Source organism: Epinephelus fuscoguttatus, linkage group LG6, assembly GCF_011397635.1.
Source record: "Epinephelus fuscoguttatus linkage group LG6, E.fuscoguttatus.final_Chr_v1".
Classification (NCBI taxonomy): Eukaryota; Metazoa; Chordata; class Actinopteri; order Perciformes; family Serranidae; genus Epinephelus; species Epinephelus fuscoguttatus.
Genome location: NC_064757.1, coordinates 24,390,763 through 24,410,257, shown reverse-complemented (window position 1 = coordinate 24,410,257; position 19,495 = coordinate 24,390,763). Strand labels below are relative to the sequence as shown.

Genomic DNA, 19,495 nt, shown 5'->3' with positions numbered 1-19,495 from the left:
TTTTGTTTCCTTTTTTTAAGAGGAGAATGTAAAATTTTGTGTTTTGCCAGTTTTGTTTCTCAGCAAAGAAACATTGTTCAGCTTCAGAACTGCATAAAGAGGAATATTATTACCCAACAACATGCTGATTGGTATATGCCAGTACTCATAGTAGCCGGTTTGTTGAATTGACTTTTATATGAAAAACTGCAGACCGAATCCAAACTACAGGGCTAACTGCAATCCTTTAGTTCTTAAAGGCAACAGAGCACTTGTCATATAGGTGTAGTCACGTCACTCATTCTTGTTCTTTTATATTTAACTTAATCACACAGCATCTCAATAAGTATTGGTTAACTTTGAGATTTCGTAGCGTACCGCACACCTAGTGATCCTGAGCAGTCCCCTTCCCTCCAACACCCACCCACCCTTATAGGTTTTATTTAGCATGTAGATCAAGGTGGACGGCAGGTTAAATGTTGCTTTGGCTCAGATTCTGTAAAAAAAAAATCTTAAGGATGTAATTATGGGATTGTTAATGCTAATACATGGGAATGCCGTCACCTTTAATGTGACAGTTCACCCCAAAATCAAACAAACATCTTCTCCTCTTACCTGTAGTGCTGTTTATCAGTCTAGATTGTTCTGCCTTCTCTTGAGTATAATACAACAAGATGGCACTCGGCTTGTGGTGCTCAAAGCACCAAAAAAAATGCACTTGAACTCAACAGCAATGTCTCTTAACAGAAATCATGAACCGGTTACTCAAGATAATTCACGGACCTTGTTGTGAGCAGTTTCATGTAGGAACTACTTTCTTTCTTGAACGGCACAGTGGTGCAGTGGTTAGCATTATCACCCCACAGCAAGAGGGCTCCTGGTTCGAGTGGAAGAGCCCTTCTGTGCAGAGTTTGCATGTTCTCCCCATGTCAGTGTGGGTTTTCTCCGGGTACTCCGGTTTCCTCCCACAGTCCAAAGACATGCAGGTTAATTGATAACTCTAAATTGGCCATAGGTGTGAATGTGAGTGTGTCTGTCTCTATGTGTCAGCTCTGTGATAGTCTGGTGACCTGTCCAGGGTGTACCCTGCCTCTTGTCCAGTGTCAGCGGGGATAGGCTCCAGTCCCTCAGCAACCCCCAACAGGATATGGAAAATGAATGAATAAATGAACTACACTGCAAACAGTATGCATGCTCAGAAGAAAGCATGCATCTGCACATGGACAAGAGGCCCGCGCCTGTGACAGCATGAGATATAAACATTATTGGTGTCGTCCTCGGCTGAGCTGTAATGTTAGTTAGCTCGGTGCTAGATGTATGTTTCCTTCTGCTTGATGATGCTATAGAAAATAGTTCCTACATGAAACCATCACAGCAAGGTCTGAGTCTTGAGTAACTGGGTCATGATTTCTGGAAAGAGACATTGCTGTTGAGTGTTTCAAATGTATTTTTTGGCACTTTGAGCACCACAAGCCAAATGCCATGTAGTTTCATTATATTGGAGAGAAGGCTGACATCTCTGCGGTGATATCTCCAACACTCTGCAACTCACACCAAAACAATCTAGACTGATATAAAGCATAACTGATATAAAGTTTTTTGATTTTGGGGTGAACTATCCCTTTAATACCACCTCTGCCCTGATAGAACTCAGTATTGCCTGTCAGAGTCAGTGACTACTGTACACACACAGAATGACTCAGCCATTTGGCCTAAGTAGGACAGTATATTTACAGGTGCTTTTATATTTTCTTTTTTACTTCATTTCCATTTTAATTGCCACCATTCCATTAGAATGTACAGTATTATTTTAGACTTTATTTATGAGATGACAACATTGGAGAAAACACACGACAGTTCACATGTACATAATTGCCTTATTGAATAAGCTGTGCCTCTGAAGTCCCATGCAAGGCACCTGTGTTTCTATAAGAAGTGAAGTGCAGCCAGTAATGTCTCAATGTGCAGCTGGAGGATTGTTTGCTTTTTGGCTCAGTGGTCTCTCTTTGTTATTCTGTTCTATAAGAAGCCTTGGGAACAGCTTTGAGGTGTAGCTCATGTAGCTAACATGACATCATCATAAGAACATCATGAGTGCATTGTAATTAGAACACACTTTCTATTGATTTCATGTCAGATTCGTGTCTTAAAACCCACGCCGCAGTGCATTACAGTGCATTGAACTGCCTGATGTGAGTATGATTAAACAGCAGTCATCAGGATGTGCAGAATGTGCCACAATCTGGACTCTAAACCACCACCAGACACCTGCCGAGTGTTTTTGGCTGTGGTTCGGCATCTGCCAGCCGCTTTGGCAGGTGCCCAACCCTCACTCAGAGGCCCTGTTGTTTTCAGATATTTCAGCTGGCCGGTGAAATTTCTTACAAGGATGATTGATTTTGGCAGGCGACAACAAGTTAATTTCCAGTCCAATTCACTTGAAGTAAATCTTACAATAACCACTTCTCAACAGCAGGGCTCAATGGGGAAAAATGGGGGCCAACTCGTCACACATTTTACTGAATGGTGTTAAAGTGATTCTACTAATTGCCAGGGATGTTTTGAAGCTGGACTATAGTTTCAACTTATCAGTGTTGATGATCACTTGTTGTAGAGTTGCAGTAATCAGTAACTTGTGTCCCTGCTGTTGTAAAGTGCTCACTGTCCCTGCTACTTAGAGGGAAAATCCTTGTGTAGAGAGCTCTCACACTGCATTCACTGAGCAGAGACCGCCCGGCTGTGCTTGTGAGCCACAGTAAGTAAGCTTAGCTTTTTCACACAATGAAGGCAGATCATAAAAGAAGTATACTGTACTGGCAACAATTCAAATTATAATTGGGTTTTGTTAAATAAATATGGAGCGACAAAGTTTGATTGTTTCATCACTCTGAGGGAGTAAATATGAGTTATTATCAAGCTGGATTTTCCCTATAAGAGCACAGACTCCAGCTGGTATTGGCTTGCTGACAGAAATCTCACGCAGTATGTTCAAGAGCAGCGCAGTGTTACGTACAGTATATTAAGGACTGCATCGTGTAGAGCTGCAGGGTCCAGCTTGGGGAAAAGAAACTTTCCATAAACTGCTTATTACTCAGACACATCATCTTGATTGCTTTTATCCTGGAGTTTCATTTTGAAATAGTCCAATCATTGTGTAAAATATTTCCTGTATCCACAAACTGGCGCTCCTTCAACATGTTACTGTTTATCAAAAGTATGTCAACTCTGATTTTCTTTGTGATTTTAGTTATGGCTATCATTTGTTACAGTGTGGTAATTAAATGCCTTTAAATCTACATCATTAGTCCCCACCAAATCTTCTGCCCACATGTCCTGAGTAAAGCTGTATTTGAACTCCAGTTTGTATTAGAAATCTCTGTCAAGCACTGAAAATGTAACAAGTGAACACAGATGTGATTTTTGGGAAGTAGAATTATAAACTTCGACTTGAGGTTTCCCGTTAGATGTTAATCATCCCCCTGACAGACAGAGGAAATCCATCACATCACATAAAACACACTGTGTTTATATTCTTGAAGAATTGATGTTCACAAAAACAAATTGTCATGAGCCAGATTCTTCACTGAAAAATGGGAGTTAGGGTATTGTGTTGGCAGATCCTCCCTGATCGACTCAGTAGAAAAAGTGAAATCTTTGTACCGTTACCGCCGATGTGTTCAGTCTCTGTTTTTGTAAATGTTCTTGTTGCAAAGCAATCATGATGATACAGAGTAGACTGGACTTGTCTAAGATGTATGTGTTGAGAACGATGTTCAAAAAGAGGACACAAGTGTGGATAAACAGAGAGTAAATTGCACAAAAAAGCCTGAAGACTGACTGTGGTTATTTTATCAAGGTTAGCGACTGTACACCCAACACTAAGCAATCATGATTCATTTATATATTTTAATGTGCGAATGATTAAGATCATGGTTGAGACCAGGGCACACACACATTAACATACTGTATTTCATTCTCACATGAGTGAATTATGTTTTATGTTTATTAATACTGAATTAATTTTTATTATTGAGTATCTCTAAAAGGTGTATTTTAATGTGTGGATTGATGAAGTTACTACAGGGCCACAACTGCTATTTCATTGCTCCTCTGTTCATGTTTTCTTTCTAGTCTGGATTATACCACCATAGAAGAGGAGAAAGAAAAATCCCCATTATTGTTCCTACAGGTTCATACAATGTATTTGTAATTACTGAGAACATTTTGTACATTTTCCTCATCTCTTATAATCTTTCATTTGATATTTCCATGAATTTATTTACACATCATTTATTCTCTCCCAGTTACTTTGTTTTCTCTCTTGGCACCCCTGTGAGTGCCCCAGCACAGACACAGATTCAGCCTTCCATCTAAATACAATACTTGCATTTACAGCTGCCCAGCAAAACAACAACAAAATGAGTCAACAGCATGTACCTATGGCTACCCGGCTCCTCCGGCACATCTCCCAGTCCTTTAAGTCTTAAACCAAAAACTCAGGCAGTGTCCTTCTCCTTGGTCTGGGCCGCAGTCATCTGAGGGCCAGCACAGTACTACATGACAAAGGGAGCGATGTAATCAGAACAAACCAGCAGCAGCTGTGTCAATCAGCTCACCTGGTGCTTCTCTCATGAGCCCCCCCACACCTGTCCCCTGCATCTGACTGCTAACCACACCCACATCCACACTGTCTTTTAAGGTTTTTGCTTCTAGTTTACCTTGATAATGAGCACTGATTGGTGTCACTCATGCTCACTTCATTTAGCCATTTGTGTTAAAGGAATACTTCACCCACAAAATGATGATTTATACATCAATTACTCACCCTGTGTGTCTATTTTTCTCTCATGCCTCCACAATGAACGGAGAATCCAAAACCAGAGATAATTCCTGGTGAGCTAGAGTTAAAGAGGGCTGCGTTTAACAACAGCAAAACTATATCATACATACTATATCATCCTTTGACAAGCTCTCACACAGCTCATGCAGTATAATCCATATAAACAGTCTCACACACAGATGAGTAGTGGGCCTGGGCAAGCGTTTGCTTTTGAACTTGCTCTGCCAAAGGAGCGTTAGTTGTATGTGGAAGTATTTTCAGTAGAAAAGTTTAAGTCAATTGTAAAGTTTTAGTCAAATTGCATATGTTTGGAAAGTACTGAGCCTACGACTGGATAAATGAGGCTAGGATTCGGATGACCCTTATTCAGTTTCTGTGCACAATAGCTTCTTTAACATGTGTTATCACTCATATCCTGACATAAGACAGTAAGAATAAGAAAAATAAGACAGGTAGCTTTCATTTTTCCTCTCTTTTCTTTCGGGGAAAGGTCGTCTTTGCTGGTGCTTTCATCCCTCACACTGGCTGCCAATCAGGGCTTTTGATTTGTCACACACTTGTAATTCCTGCACATGAATGGTGACAAATAGGTTCCCTTAGAAAGTTTTTTAAATTAAATTAAATTACATTTTTTAGCTAGAGTTTGCCTCTTTATGAACACAACATACTGATACATTCATAACTTTTTAGGCCCAGCTGAATACTGCAAATAATAATGTCTGGTTAACACAAAATCCCACGGCACACCTAGAATGGCAGCACGGCACACCGGGCTTCCCCCTCCTTTGTTCTCCTACAAGACCTGAAGTGTTAAAATGCAAAGTTTCACATGAACCCAGGATGTACTGTGACTCAAACACCCACTCAGTCAGTCACAGTTGGCCTTCCTGACCTCTAGTGGCCGTTAGGAGACATGGCAGTGTCAGAGGATGCACTGAAGCAGGAGAATTCACTTCCCCTCTCTGTGAAGAGCTGCTAAACTTTGGAAGATGTTTCATGTCCTGAACTCTTCTAATACATGTCTGAGAAAAAGAAAGCTGCTTTCAGCTGGCAGCCATATTATCAGTGCCAGTTTATCTAAGTCAGTCCAATGGCTCTGATGGCTATCATCCTTATTTTGCAGCTTTCTCTTTGATTATAGTAAACCCTGTACTCCTGCTGTCTGAGCTCTCATTATTCATCATGTCACAGTCATCTCTGTGGGGTGAACACAGCACTGTCTGCTAGCTGTCGACGTGAACTTCCCATTTTATCCCTTTCTATTTGCAGACACTGCCACGCCCTCCCGAGCCAGCAGGATAAAGTTCAACAAGTGTCCTCCTGCTACAGACCAACCGCAGCACCTTTGTCAGAGAGGTCCAACTCCTTTTACTCCTAAAAACTAAAAATATCTCTGAACTTTCCCCCTAAAAGAGGATTCTCTGTTTTCCAGCGGAATATTCAAACTATTTTGGAAAGTCTTTTTTCCTTAAAAAAAGTGTCTGTGTTATTTGAGGAAGAAGAAGAAGAAGAAAGCATCACTTTTAAAGATGCTCTGCGTCTTTTCCCGCTGAGTCTGTGAAGTGAGCGCGGCGGTGCGGACACCTTCACAGCCTTCAGCACAGCCAGGGCGACAGCAGAGGGCTCATTGGAGAGGGAGCCGGTCAGTGTGTGAGCGATGGCTGGATGTTGTGTGTCGGCGGAGGAGAGGGAGAACCAGAGGATCAATGAGGAGATCGAGAAGCAGCTGCGCAGAGACAAGAAGGACTCTCGCAGGGAGCTGAAGCTGCTGCTGTTGGGTGAGCATCACTGACCAGGGATCAGACCTCAGGGGGGTTTACACAGCCTTTCTCACACACATTAGTGAACCCTACCTCTGAATATATGACACACTGGGGTAAACTGTAGATTGGAAATATGGTCATAATGGGATGAAACTCCATGTTTATATTTATCTGCGCATTTCCTAAAAAAAAAAAAAAAAAAAAAATCTTTCAAAGCTTTTAAAAATGCTTCTGATAGCCCGCTGTACTGCTTCCTGACCACACCTGGACATGCAGGTGTCACGGCAGGTGACACGGCCACCATCAGCCTGTCAAAATGTATTTCAATGAGCATGTGGGATATCCATTCTTTGTAGCTTATTATGAGATGTGTGATGGGTTGTATCGATGTAGCTGTGCATCAGGAGGCACAAGCTTCATATCTAACTGTTCTCCACATTTCCTTTCTCCTCATTCCTCTCTCTGCTCTCCGGATGTAGTGCAGGGCGCACTGGCTTTCCCCGAATATTCAGGGTGTGAGCAGCTGCGCGCCATAGTCGCACCATTGATTTTACGCACCGTGGAGAGTTTCCAAGTTTTATAAATGTAGTCTAATGGCTTCATTTAGTTCCCGCCTGCCCAAAAGTACTGAAAAAAGTCGCATGGAGAGAGAGATTGGACAATTTAAGACGAGACTGCGTTTTGACTTTTGCTCATTTCCAGTTAAATGTCTATAGAAACCGAAACTAGCTGCTGACAACGCGTTCATTTCCAGTTAAATTCCCTCAGAGAGCTGTGTGTTTGCTTCATGATGGACTGGAAAAATGTGGGTGTTTCCTGTCCGTCTGTTGGTATAAACTCCAGCCAACTTGAAGGGAGTAAAAAGAGAAATAGTGAGGGGAAAGTATAAGCTGTTAGTTATCAGTACATCATCAGTGATTGTAATGTTTATACATTGTGAGGCCTTTAAAAAAAGGTGTTAATAATGTGAAGCTAAAGTTTTTTCACTTGTTCTGTCACAGTGAAGGAAGGGCGTACACAGCTTACTTCCTGGTGTGAGTTCACTGAATTGCTCAAGGACACTTAAGCAGGTCCAATTGAGGAAGGGCCTGAGGCTTGAACCCAGGTTTTCTCTGTCAGTACTATGACACTGTGATCTGTGTTCACATGTGTAGCTTTGGGAGCACTTCACACATCAGGGAAGTTTAAACGAATCCATGACTCCATCAGGTCTCTGGACACAGCCTGTTTGACAGCAGCAGTGTGGGAGCACCTCAGGGACACAAGTCACTGTCAAGGCTCCGGTCAGTGGTGTGTTAGAAAGCCATAACTAGCTGCTGCGGGTGCGCCTCATGCAAAAGTTATGCAAATCCAGCCCTGACCTAGAAATGAGCTGCAGGTTTGCTTCCGCTGCTTTCCTAGGAAGGGTTAAACCCAATTTATTATAAATCCCATTTAATTTGCTTTGAAAATTCTTTTCTCAGATCACTGGACAGTAGATTACCAACACAACAGGGCCGGAGCCAAAGGTTGCAAACATTTGGGGGTCAGCCTAAACTTAGGGGGCTCCAAGCGCATGCTCCCACAGAGAATTTTTTTCCCATTCACGCTCTCAACAAAAACAATGCTAAACAGCACCCACAAGTTGTTATCATATGAGAATCTGTTTGGTGCTACATGGCACCCATCATTTAAAGGTGCTAGATGGTGCATTTATCTAATACTGCTATAGAACCATTAGGGGTAACTTATAGTGCTATATTGTTTTTAATATTTTTAGCCTAGGGGCCCTTCAATGACACCAGATACCATGGATGAGTCAAAATACTTCTAAATGACACTTTAACTTAAAATATGAATGATTATTAATAATTTCTTATGAAATGTTGCCTTAAAAATTCTGAATCCTCCCAAAATGCTTACTGAGAAACGCATTACCTTTACAAACCTGTAATTTTTCCGTGCACGAGAGCCACTTCTTCAATGTGTTATTACCTGGATATAGTATAATATTTTAATGTGGAATGGAATAGTAATCCATTTAATGTAGTAATGTAGTGTTTTATTCTCTCCCTAACTTAACTTAACTAAGCTAAAGAGCCAGTAGAGAGCCTCTGAAGAACAATACAGGGGCTTAAAAAGTTCACTGCTGGTTCTTCAACTTAGTTTAGTGTAGTTATTTTGGTTTAGTGGTTTAGTTTAGTTTAGATTACTTTGGTTTGGTTGGGTTGGGTTAATTTAGTTTAGTTTAGTTGGGTTGGGGTTGGTTTAGTTTAGTTTAGTTTAGTTTAGTTTAGTTTAGTTTAGTTTGGTTGGGTTGGGGTTGTTTGGTTTAGTTTAGTTTAGTTTAGTTTAGTTTGGTTTGGTTGGGTTGGGGTTGTTTGGTTTAGTTTAGTCTAGTTTTAGTTTAGTTTAGTTTGGTAGTTAGTTATTTTGGTTTAGTGGTTTAGTTTAGTTTAGATTACTTTGGTTTGGTTGGGTTGGGTTAATTTAGTTTAGTTTAGTTGGGTTGGGGTTAATTTAGTTTAGTTTAGTTTAATTTAGTTGGGTTGGGTTTAATTTAGTTTAGTTTGGTTTGGTTGGGTTAATTTAGTTTAGTTTAGTTTAGTTTGGTTGGGTTAGTTTAGTTTAGTTTGGTTGGGTTGGAGTTGGTTGGTTTAGTTTAGTTTCGTTTAGTTTAGTTTGGTTTGGTTGGGTTAATTTAGTTTAGTTTAGTTTAGTTTAGTTTAGTTTAGTTTAGTTTGGTTGGGTTGGGGTTGGTTGGTTTAGTTTAGTTTAGTTGGGTTGGGTTGGGTTAATTTAGTTTAGTTTAGTTGGGTTGGGTTTAGTTTAGTTTAGTTTAGTTTGGTTTGATTGGGTGAATTTAGTTTAGTTTAGTTTAGTTTAGTTTTGTTGGGTTAATTTAGTTTAGTTTAGTTTTGTTTTGTTGGGTTAATTTAGTTTAGTTTAGTTTAGTTTGGTTGGGTTGGGGTTGGTTGGTTTAGTTTAGTTTCATTTAGTTTAGTTTGGTTTGGTTGGGTTAATTTAGTTTAGTTTAGTTTAGTTTAGTTTAGTGGGGAAAGAGCAAGTAGAGATCCTCTACAGAACCATAAAGGGGCTTAAAAAGATATTTGTGTGGCAGCGGTGCTATGTGGCACCTCAACCCATGCGAAGAACAGCTGATCAACCAACATTTTTCTGTGTGTATGGAAGCTATATGCACAGTTTTTCAAGACATTTGAGAGAATGCCTAAAAATCTGTAAACAAAAACATGATAGTTGCCAAGAAAAACAAAATCCTGCTGTGTTGACATCATATTTTGTATCTAATTGTTCTCCAACTGTCTTCATTATTCTGAAACCATAACACAACAAATGCTGAGGAGGACTAATTTTCACTCCTGTCACATAAAAAGAGGCAGAAATGGTCCGATGTTACTATTTTTTAAGTTACATAAGTAGCGTAGGACTTTGGCATGAACAGCATCACTAACCTTGAAACCCATTTTTTTAATACACTATAGAGTAGTCAAGTAGAGTAGAGTTTACAGAATAAATGTTTGGCCATCAACCCTGCTATGTTTAAATCCATCTCATAATTATCTGGGCTGCTCTAATTGCAAATCAATGATCCCCAACAAAGTCGAGTAAACAGAAGAACATTTAGTCAATTACATGAGATTTCTTTATGGAGCAGCATAGATTTAAGGCTTTTGATAAAATATTGGTAGCTGAAAGCCCCAAACCTCCAGCTCTGCTCCGCCAATGCATCACTGATAGATATGATCTGAAAAGGGTGGCAGGCCTTAACATTCAGCAATGCATAGATTCTGGTACAGTTCATGGGAGGATGATGAATAAATGTGGGATGATGAAACAGATGAACTGAAACTGAATTATCTGATAAACAGGAACAAGTGCATCAGGTCAGCAGAAAAAATATGTCTTAGTCACCAAACTTCACTACTCAGTGTGACTTTTGAAACATTAAAACACTATTTTGCAGATCTTGATCTAATGTGTAATCATGGTTTGCCATAGTGCTGTCTGAATCACAGGATATTTATTGTGTATCTTTGTATCTTACGCTTTACAGTTCTTTTGATTTTCCATCTAACTGATCAAGTTATCAAGTAACGTGTAGTCCTTACCAGTAAGTCAGAGCTCTCAGTGGATTCATTAGGACGGTCACAGTCAGGTCCCTGGAGAGGACAAGTGGGGGTGAGACAGAATGAAAGATCAACACATTTTGCCTCTTCTGTCCATTCAGTAATTGCACCTGAAAAGCTGTAGGGTGATGCACACATGTCAGGACTACTGGAGACAGCACAGGTCATATAGTGAGAGAAAGCAGGAATCGAACACTTTTACAGACTAAACAAACTATGTAGGCTTGTACATCTGAATAGATGTAGTATGAATGTTAAATATTAAAGTCAAACACATGCGAGCACAAAACACTCAAAGAGAACAGACAAGAACAATCGATACTTAGAGTACCAAAAGTAAAACTACTCCCAGTGCAGAGTGGCCCATTTCAAATGAATACATATTATAATTATTGACGCATCAGTGTGTTCATCACTGTAGTACTGCAGCTGGTAAAAGTGGGGCAAATTTTAATTACTTATACTGCTGGGTAGTTTAAACTATAATAGTACATCATACTGTACAAGTCTATTAATGTTTTGTATTCATAATCAGAGCCTGCAAAGTAAGTGATGTTGGGAAATAAATATAGTGGAGTTAAAGCTATAGTGCGTAACTTCTGTCGCCTCCCAGCGGATAATGCGTTATTACAACTAATAAGCCGGCGGCACTTCCATGTACACAGAGTAACACTCGCCACACACCGTGTACACAGAGTAACACTTGCTAGTCGCCACACACCGTGTACACAGAGTAACACTTGCTAGTCGCCACACACCGTGTACACAGAGTAACACTTGCCTTTGTGGTAGGTTCCACTTCTGAACCGTGTCTCGGCTGCTTCTCCGCCATGTTGCTTTCTCTTTCTACCTGCGTTCTACCTCTTGCTATGACACTCTCCGCTCTTCCTCCTCCTCCCTTCTTGTTGTGAGGAAGCATTTCCTGTGCACCAGCGCGGGAATGTCGCCGATTGACACGCATACTAAAAATGATATATATTGAAAAATACTGTGAGATGTTAGAGGAGCCGATCGGCTTAATCAGCATTGTGTCATCTCCTCTAGTAGTGGCTTGACATTTACGGACCTGTAGAAGTTACACACTATAGCTTTAAAAGTAAAGTATAAAGTAGCATAAAACGGAATTTAAGTACTTGAGTTAAAAGAATTAGTTAGATTCCACCACTAGTTATTATTATGCAGCTGTTTTCATGTCTCTCAGTTTTTATTGTTCCTGAGAAGAAATATAGTGGCACAGCTGAGAAGAAGTTAAATGGAGACTAAATGACATTTTCTAAACAGAACAGGAGAATATAATCTGCAGATATGGACCATGTTGACAAAAATGTGTGTGTATAATTGGCCTATAGTTTCCTCCAAAGCCTCACCTGGTATGTTAGCTTCAGTTGTAGTTAAAGAGGGCAGAATGACAAGTGATAGTAGCTATTATCTTGGTGATTTTCCCACCACATTCATTCACAGAGCCGGCATGGCATCATGAGGAACTATGCGTAGGTGTGAGGCTGTGTTTATGGTCAATTCTTTATGAGTGGCATGTCTCCTGACTGTTTCTATGTGTGTGTGTGTGTGCGTGTGTGTAGAGACGGCTGTGGTCAGCACCCACAGGGAAACTGTAAATCACCACCTCTGACATATACACGTATATACATGCAGATGTACACAAAGACACAAATGTAGGCAAATGAGCTTGTGTTCCTCTACAGCGACAAACACTTGACCTACACAAGCCACCACAATGCAGCATTAAACAATGTGTTTTTTTCCAAATCCAAGCCAATAAGGCGTCTCTGATCATATACAACAGTGTACAGGCTGAGAATCACTCCCCATGGACAATAAAATTAACTTTATGTGTGAAATAGTGAGGGACTGGTATTTGTATAGCACCTCTCTAGTATTCTGACTACTCAAAGTGCTTTCAACACGCTACTTTCATACACTGACTATCGTACAAGGTGCCACTTGTCGGTTCAGTTAAGTTTGGGGTTTGGTATCTTGCTCAAAGGCGTACAGACTGGAGGAGGATTGAACCACCGATCTTCCGATTATTGGACAACCCGCTGTACCTCTTGAGCCACAGATGGTGGAGTGCCCCTTAAAGTGTTTCAGATATGTATGACATGTTCATTATTTCATGAGCAAGTCATTCAAGAATACATTTTTATTATTTTTATTTTATTGGAGCTACTTGTGTCAACTTAGGGAGAACTTACAGATAAAAAAGAAAAGAGAAATTTCGTGGACACTGGTTACTTGTTACACAGATTTTTGTCTTTGAGTTTTTATAACACAAGTAATTTAATCATTAATTTATTAAATAATCCCTCATGATATTAATACACAGAGGAATATTAGAGTCCATCTTGACCCTTTGTGTTTAGATAGCAATGAGCAACACAGATCTGCTAACATCTGATGTTAGAGTCACTAAACTAACTAAAGACAAAGATATCTCAATCAGAATAAACCTAAAAACCTCACATGAATCCTACAAGGGACCTGAAAGCCAGGATGCATACTCTGATTAAAGAGTGAGGCCTCTCATCCAAAACTGCCACTCTCTGAACAAGTCAAACCCAGCAGAAGTGCAGGATAATGATTTGCCTCTTATGTCAGTGTTTATCTGCCCCGTCTTGACCCGAACCCCCCTCATCTCTAAGAAACTTGACTTGTAAACAAGGTGCATTCAAATGCAGCCGATTTGTCTAAGCTTTGTTTGCTGAGATGTAAAGACTCAAGTTTTCATGATGCCATGCAAAACAGCCCGGAAACAAGAACACTGCTGCCTAGCACCACTCAGTGTCATCACAGAGCTCTAACACACTCTGCTGATGGGAAGGGATACAGATGCAAGGCATGTACACACACACACACACACACACACACGCACACACACACACACACACACATAAACACACTCGCACACATGGCAACTTCAAACATTCAGGTCTGGTGACAACACACATTTGTTAAACAAATACATTCAGCATCATGTGGTCTGTATGAGAAAATTAGGAGCCGAACTGAACTGAACTGAAGGGGAACGTGACAGACAGAGACTGTGTGTGTGTCAAACTGAGACAGCTAGTGAACAGAGGCGCCCTAGAGCTCACCTAGTAGAGGGGATGCCCCATGTACAAAGGCTTTGTCCTTGCCGTAGTGGCCGCAGGCTTGATTTCAAGTTGTGGCCCTTTGCATGTTATCCTGCTTCTCTCTCCCACTTTCACTCTGGATCTGTCCTGTCTAATAAAGGCAAAAACGCAAAAAAAAAAAAAAAAAACATCTTTAAAAAAAGACAGTCAGTGAACAATGTGAGTTAGGGCACTTAGAATTTATTATCATTAAATGTTATCTATAGTGTGTGTCTATTCGTTCGTTCGTTGAAAGCCATTATGCACATGAGAATATTAGGGCCAGGTATATAGGAAGAAAAAGATGTCTATGCAACCAATTGGCAAATCTCATTCAGGGTGCCCTATTTAAACTGCTCAGGCCTGCTACTGTTGCCTGCTTCCGCCTCCACCCCAACTCCTCCTTTTCATGCTGTGTCTGTCTTATCAGTGTCATTAATGCTGCTCTGTTCTGTTCCCAACGGTTTTTTGTTGCTGCTCTCCCTGCCTTAGGCTTTCCATGTAGGCGCATGGAAGGGCAGGGAGGTGTGCCCATACCGCCAAATATAATACTGCAAATGGAAATAAAGTTTTCTTTGACTTAAGTGTTCCTGACTGAGCTAGCCATTTCAAGAATGCAGCTACCTCTTCTCCTTCTGAAGAGATGCAAGTCTCTGTGCAACCTCTTTAAAGTCCAAATACTTATTACTGAAGAGAAATCATTTCCTCGTTACTAAAAACGATTCCAAATTAGCATTTCACCAATTCATCTACATGAGGCATTTTGTAGAGGCAGTCGTATGAGCTTGATTTATTCTCAAAAGCTTGACTTTTCCTTATGCCCTGCCCTAAATGGTCTTCAGGTGGTGCTGACACTCTACAGGGGCCCATGAAACGATCAAGCACACACACATTAATCTGATTTTGTCTCACAAAAACATACTGAGCCTGTACCTGTCTGAATAAACATTCACCACAATGCGATCTTGGGGTTGTGATAAAATATAAATGTTCTCATCTGTTGCAGGTTCATCAGGTACACCAGCTATATCTATTGCACTAATGGCATGTTTGAATATGAAGAGGTCTATAAATTAGTATTAACTTGACTCTCAATAACAAGCTGCAAAGAAACAGATGAGTGTGAAAAGGTGTGATTGGATTTAACCCTCACTGTGTCTGACTACAGGTACTGGAGAGAGTGGAAAGAGCACCTTCATCAAACAGATGAGGATTATCCACGGAGGAGGATACACAGATGAGGACAAGAGGAGCTACGCCAAACTGGTCTACCAGAACATCGTCACATCCATGCAGGCCATGACCCGAGCCATGGAGGCACTTAGCATATCTTTCGCTGATCCCCAGAACCAGGTACTGAACAGACAGAGTCAGACTTAGTATTGACTCTGGAGTCCAGGTTCATTTTTGTCTTTAACAAAGTATAAAGTGAGACGTTGGAAATGCGGGATGGATCATTTTCTGACTGTGTCCCTGTATTATCTGTGTGTGTCCACAGAGCCATGCAAACTTAGTCCTGGAGGTGGAGGTGGATAAGGTGGAGGAGTTAGATTCAAGCCTTTCGGCGGCCATCAGGAGTCTGTGGGACGATGCAGGAATACAGAAATGCTACGACAGACGCAGGGAGTACCAGCTGTCCGACTCCACCAAATAGTGAGCATTAGAACTTGTAACTTGCTGCTGAAGGGGACTGCATTTAATGGGCGGAGCTGTAGCGACATTTAAAGACACTGAGGTTTTGTTCTTGGTTCTGTTTTCTGTAAATTTGGGGTTTTTAGTAACTGGCGGGGAATTTACCTTCAATTCAAACATACACATGGTGGTTTTTTAATGTTGATTCCTGTGTTTCCAGTCAAGTCGGGACTAATTTTAGCCCAACTTAAATGAGTAAAGAAATAAAAGACGTTTTTTTTCTTGCACTGGAAAAGGTTTCAAACATTTAAATGTCAATGCTGGGAGATAAAATGTGTAAAGATCCACCCTTTGTATCTTGCTGTGTCAATCTGGCTGCAATGTTTTGTAAGTATGAAGAGACACTGTAATGAGCACAGGAGGTGTCCCCTCTGACCCCACAGATGAGTACTCGCTCACATGGGAACATCAATTAGCATTAATAAAGATACTGCTGTTTGTGAAGCTCATGATCCAGATAAAAAAGGAAAAGAGAGGCGACTGTTTTTAGCTTGTGGTTGCTATTTTTGGCTGTGCAGATGCAGTGTCTTTTAAAACACTCTCTATTTGTACTTCTCTACTGAAGCAAAACTCTTGTTTCTCTAATGGTTTCAGTTTCCACTCTATGCTGCGCTAACAGACACTCAAAAATCCTATGACAATACTTAAGTGATGATGCACAGATAACTGCAAGTAATCCACATACATGTGCATTTAATCCGATATTAGAATTTATGATCACATGACTTCATTTTAGGACTGTAGTAGATAAATCCAGTTTTTCATGTTCTGTCTCTCATTGGTTTTTACATTATTATCCTTTTTAATTGTATTCTATTGTCTTAAATATATTGATTTTTAACATTTTACTGTTTCGTTATTGTAATTTTTGGACTTGCAGATTTTTATTTATGGTTGTTTAATTTTAATTTAACTTTATTTATTTTGTCTGTGTTGTTTCAATTTTGCCATCTGAAGCACTTTGGGCTGCATGTCAGCACAAAAGGTGCTCCAGTTTTAGTGGCCACAGGATGTCCCCAGTTCTGTTAATTTCCTTCATATTTCCACTTGAGTTAATTTTCTCCTTTTTTCCCCCCAGCTATCTCACCGACCTGGATCGAATTTCACAGCCCTCCTATATACCTGACCTGCAGGACATCCTCAGAGTCCGAGTGCCGACCACGGGTATCATCGAGTACCCCTTTGACATGGAGAACGTCATCTTCAGGTAAAACATAACACAGCGCTATGGCAGGTAATGACTGCAGGAACAGGAGGCATCACTGGTGATGTTGCATACCTTTTCTGTTGTTGTTGTTGTTGTTGGATTGGCTGTTACGGCAGGATGGTGGATGTGGGGGGTCAGAGGTCAGAGAGGAGGAAGTGGATACACTGCTTTGAGAACGTCACCTCCATCATCTTTCTGGTGGCGCTCAGCGAGTACGACCAGGTCCTGGCTGAGTGCGACAACGAGGTGAGAATTCATTTTCTGGACTTTGACCCTTTAAAAACATGTGTCCTCATTGCTGCCTGTTTTTATGGTGTAATTTTGATTTCAGAACCGTATGGAGGAGAGCAAGGCCCTGTTCAAAACCATCATAACCTACCCCTGGTTCCAGCGCTCCTCTGTCATCCTCTTCCTCAACAAGACTGACATCCTCCAAGAGAAGATCATGTACTCTCATGTAGCCACATACTTCCCTGAATTCACAGGTTTGTTTGTTTGTGATTGTGATGTACAACTCATTGACCAGTTTATTAGGTACACCTTTTTTATGTCTCCAAGCTGGCCATAGCTGTGGCCAGAGGCATTATGTTTTCAGGCTGCCCATCCGTCTGTCCGTCCGTTCATCTCATTCTTGCAAATCTCTCGTGAATATCTCAAGAAAAGCTTGAGGGACTTTCTTCAAATTTGGCACAAATGTCCACTTGGACTCAACAATGAACTGATTAGTTTTTGGTGGTCAAAGGTCAAAGTCACGGATTTCAGCATTCGGAGATCAAGGTCAGTGTGACCTTGCATCTGTCTCATGCTCTTGTGAACATGATATCTCAAGAACACCTTTAGGGAATTTCTTTGAATTTGAGACAAACATCCGCTTGGACTGAAGAATAAACTGATTAGAATATTGTGGTTAAAGGTCAAAGGTCAAGGTCAGTGTCACCTCACAAAATATGTTTTTGGCCATAACCTGAGAATATATGTGCTAATGATGACAAAACTTCCCACAAATGTCTAATACGATGAAATAATGAAGTGATGACAAAAGGTCAAAGGTCAGCTTCCCTGTGACATCATACCGTTCTGGCCATTATTCATCGTCATATCTCAGGAACAGAAGGGGAAATACTGGGTGTCCACCTTGAAACTTTGCTGATTGTATAGATTTTCTGTGCAGTCGAGGGGAATATGTGTGTGAAGCATCCATGTTTTCAGACATGGATGTAAACTGTAAGAGAAACTTGACTGGTGCACAGAGGCGTGAAACCGTGGGGCAGTAATTTTAGTTTTTATTTATTTATTTATTTAACAGGGACAGTGCAATCAGAAAGGTGAGTCAGAAAGGCTCATTTTCATCTCTAGTCCCTGGGCAGGCAATAGTACGCAAACTTTAAGCTAGGTGTACCTAATACAGCAGCAATTGAGTGTCACATTTGGTCACTCATCATATTTGTAAATCGGTAGAGAACAGGCATAATTTTCTATTAAAAAGGGACAGTTCACTCAAAAATCCACATCCTTCTCTTACCTGTAGTGCTATTTATCAATCTAGATTCCCAGCCAACATTTGTATGAGAGGCCCATGTGGGTAGTAAACGGGCTGAAAAATGGGCCCTGTATGGGACTGTAGGAGGAAAAATACTTTTGATTTTGTGGGGAACTATCTATCTAAACAAACGATAAAAATCATTTAAATGTTGAATTTACTGAAAAATATAATACAATTATATTAACCCTGGATTGCAGGACCTCAGCAGGATCCTGTAGCAGCTCAAGAATTCATCCTGAAAATGTACCAAGAACAAAACCCGGACAAGGGCAAGACGCTGTACCCTCACTTTACCTGCGCCACAGACACGGAAAACATCCGCTTCGTCTTTGTGGCCGTAAAAGACACCATCCTCAGACACAACCTGAAGGAGTTCAATCTGGTGTGAAGAGGAGCAGGAGGAGGAGGACAGACATGAGGAGAGCTGAGATAGGATGGAGAATTACATGAAACAAAACTTCACAGTGCTGTCTAAACAGAGAACAATTAGATCCACTGAGAATATTTATGATTTATTTAATCCAAAGGTTTAAATATTTTCACTTTTCAACTTTGGTGCCTGTAAAAATCCAGCCAAAGAGAATATGAACATGTAACATGTCCAAACTTCTGTTTCTGTAGGACATTGTGTCTGAAATGCTGTTTTGTGTATTTTGTGTTTTGTATACTTTAGTTTTTATTCCAGCCTTTATAGATATGTGCTCTAAGAAAATGATACTTTGCAGTAGAAGTAAGAATGTAATAGCATTGACCTTTTGTGTGGACTACTTGTTTTATTACCTTTTACAATGTATTAGAAATAGGATCCAAGTATGCATTTTCTGCTCATGTCATAGCTGTTTTGTGATTTAATGTTGTGAAGATTTTTTTCTCCATTGTTTTTAACACTGAGCCATGGGTGTGTGCTTTTGCCTCCAAGTGCCTTGTTGACTCAGGACAGCCACTGACTTTGTTTAGATGTAAATAATTCAAGTTGCTTTTTGCAAACACACAAAAGCTGTTTCTTCTCAGGAGAACTGGGTATCATTATATTTATGGTCATTTTCAATAAACAATTATAGTTACCTAACAACAAGTGCAATTTGTGTGCTTGAGACATTTAATGGACCACAATAAACAAAATCTGAAACACATATTTTATTTATTTTTAAAACAGTGGGGAGAAAAAAGAAATCAAGCCACTGCAGTGAACATTAATGGCAACAGAAATACT

At 40.4% G+C, this 19,495-nt stretch overlaps 1 protein-coding gene across 1 annotated transcript; it reads left to right on the top strand.

Moving 5' to 3' along the window:
• The first annotated feature begins 5,793 nt into the window (after positions 1-5,793).
• Positions 5,794-19,327, top strand: gna14a (guanine nucleotide binding protein (G protein), alpha 14a). The gene is made up of 7 exons (XM_049580000.1): positions 5,794-6,597; positions 15,009-15,193; positions 15,339-15,493; positions 16,611-16,739; positions 16,856-16,985; positions 17,071-17,224; positions 18,480-19,327. The coding sequence occupies exons 1-7, from the start codon at positions 6,477-6,479 to the stop codon at positions 18,668-18,670; spliced, it is 1,065 nt and encodes a 354-aa protein (XP_049435957.1). The 5' UTR covers positions 5,794-6,476; the 3' UTR covers positions 18,671-19,327.
• Positions 19,328-19,495: the final 168 nt, after the last annotated feature.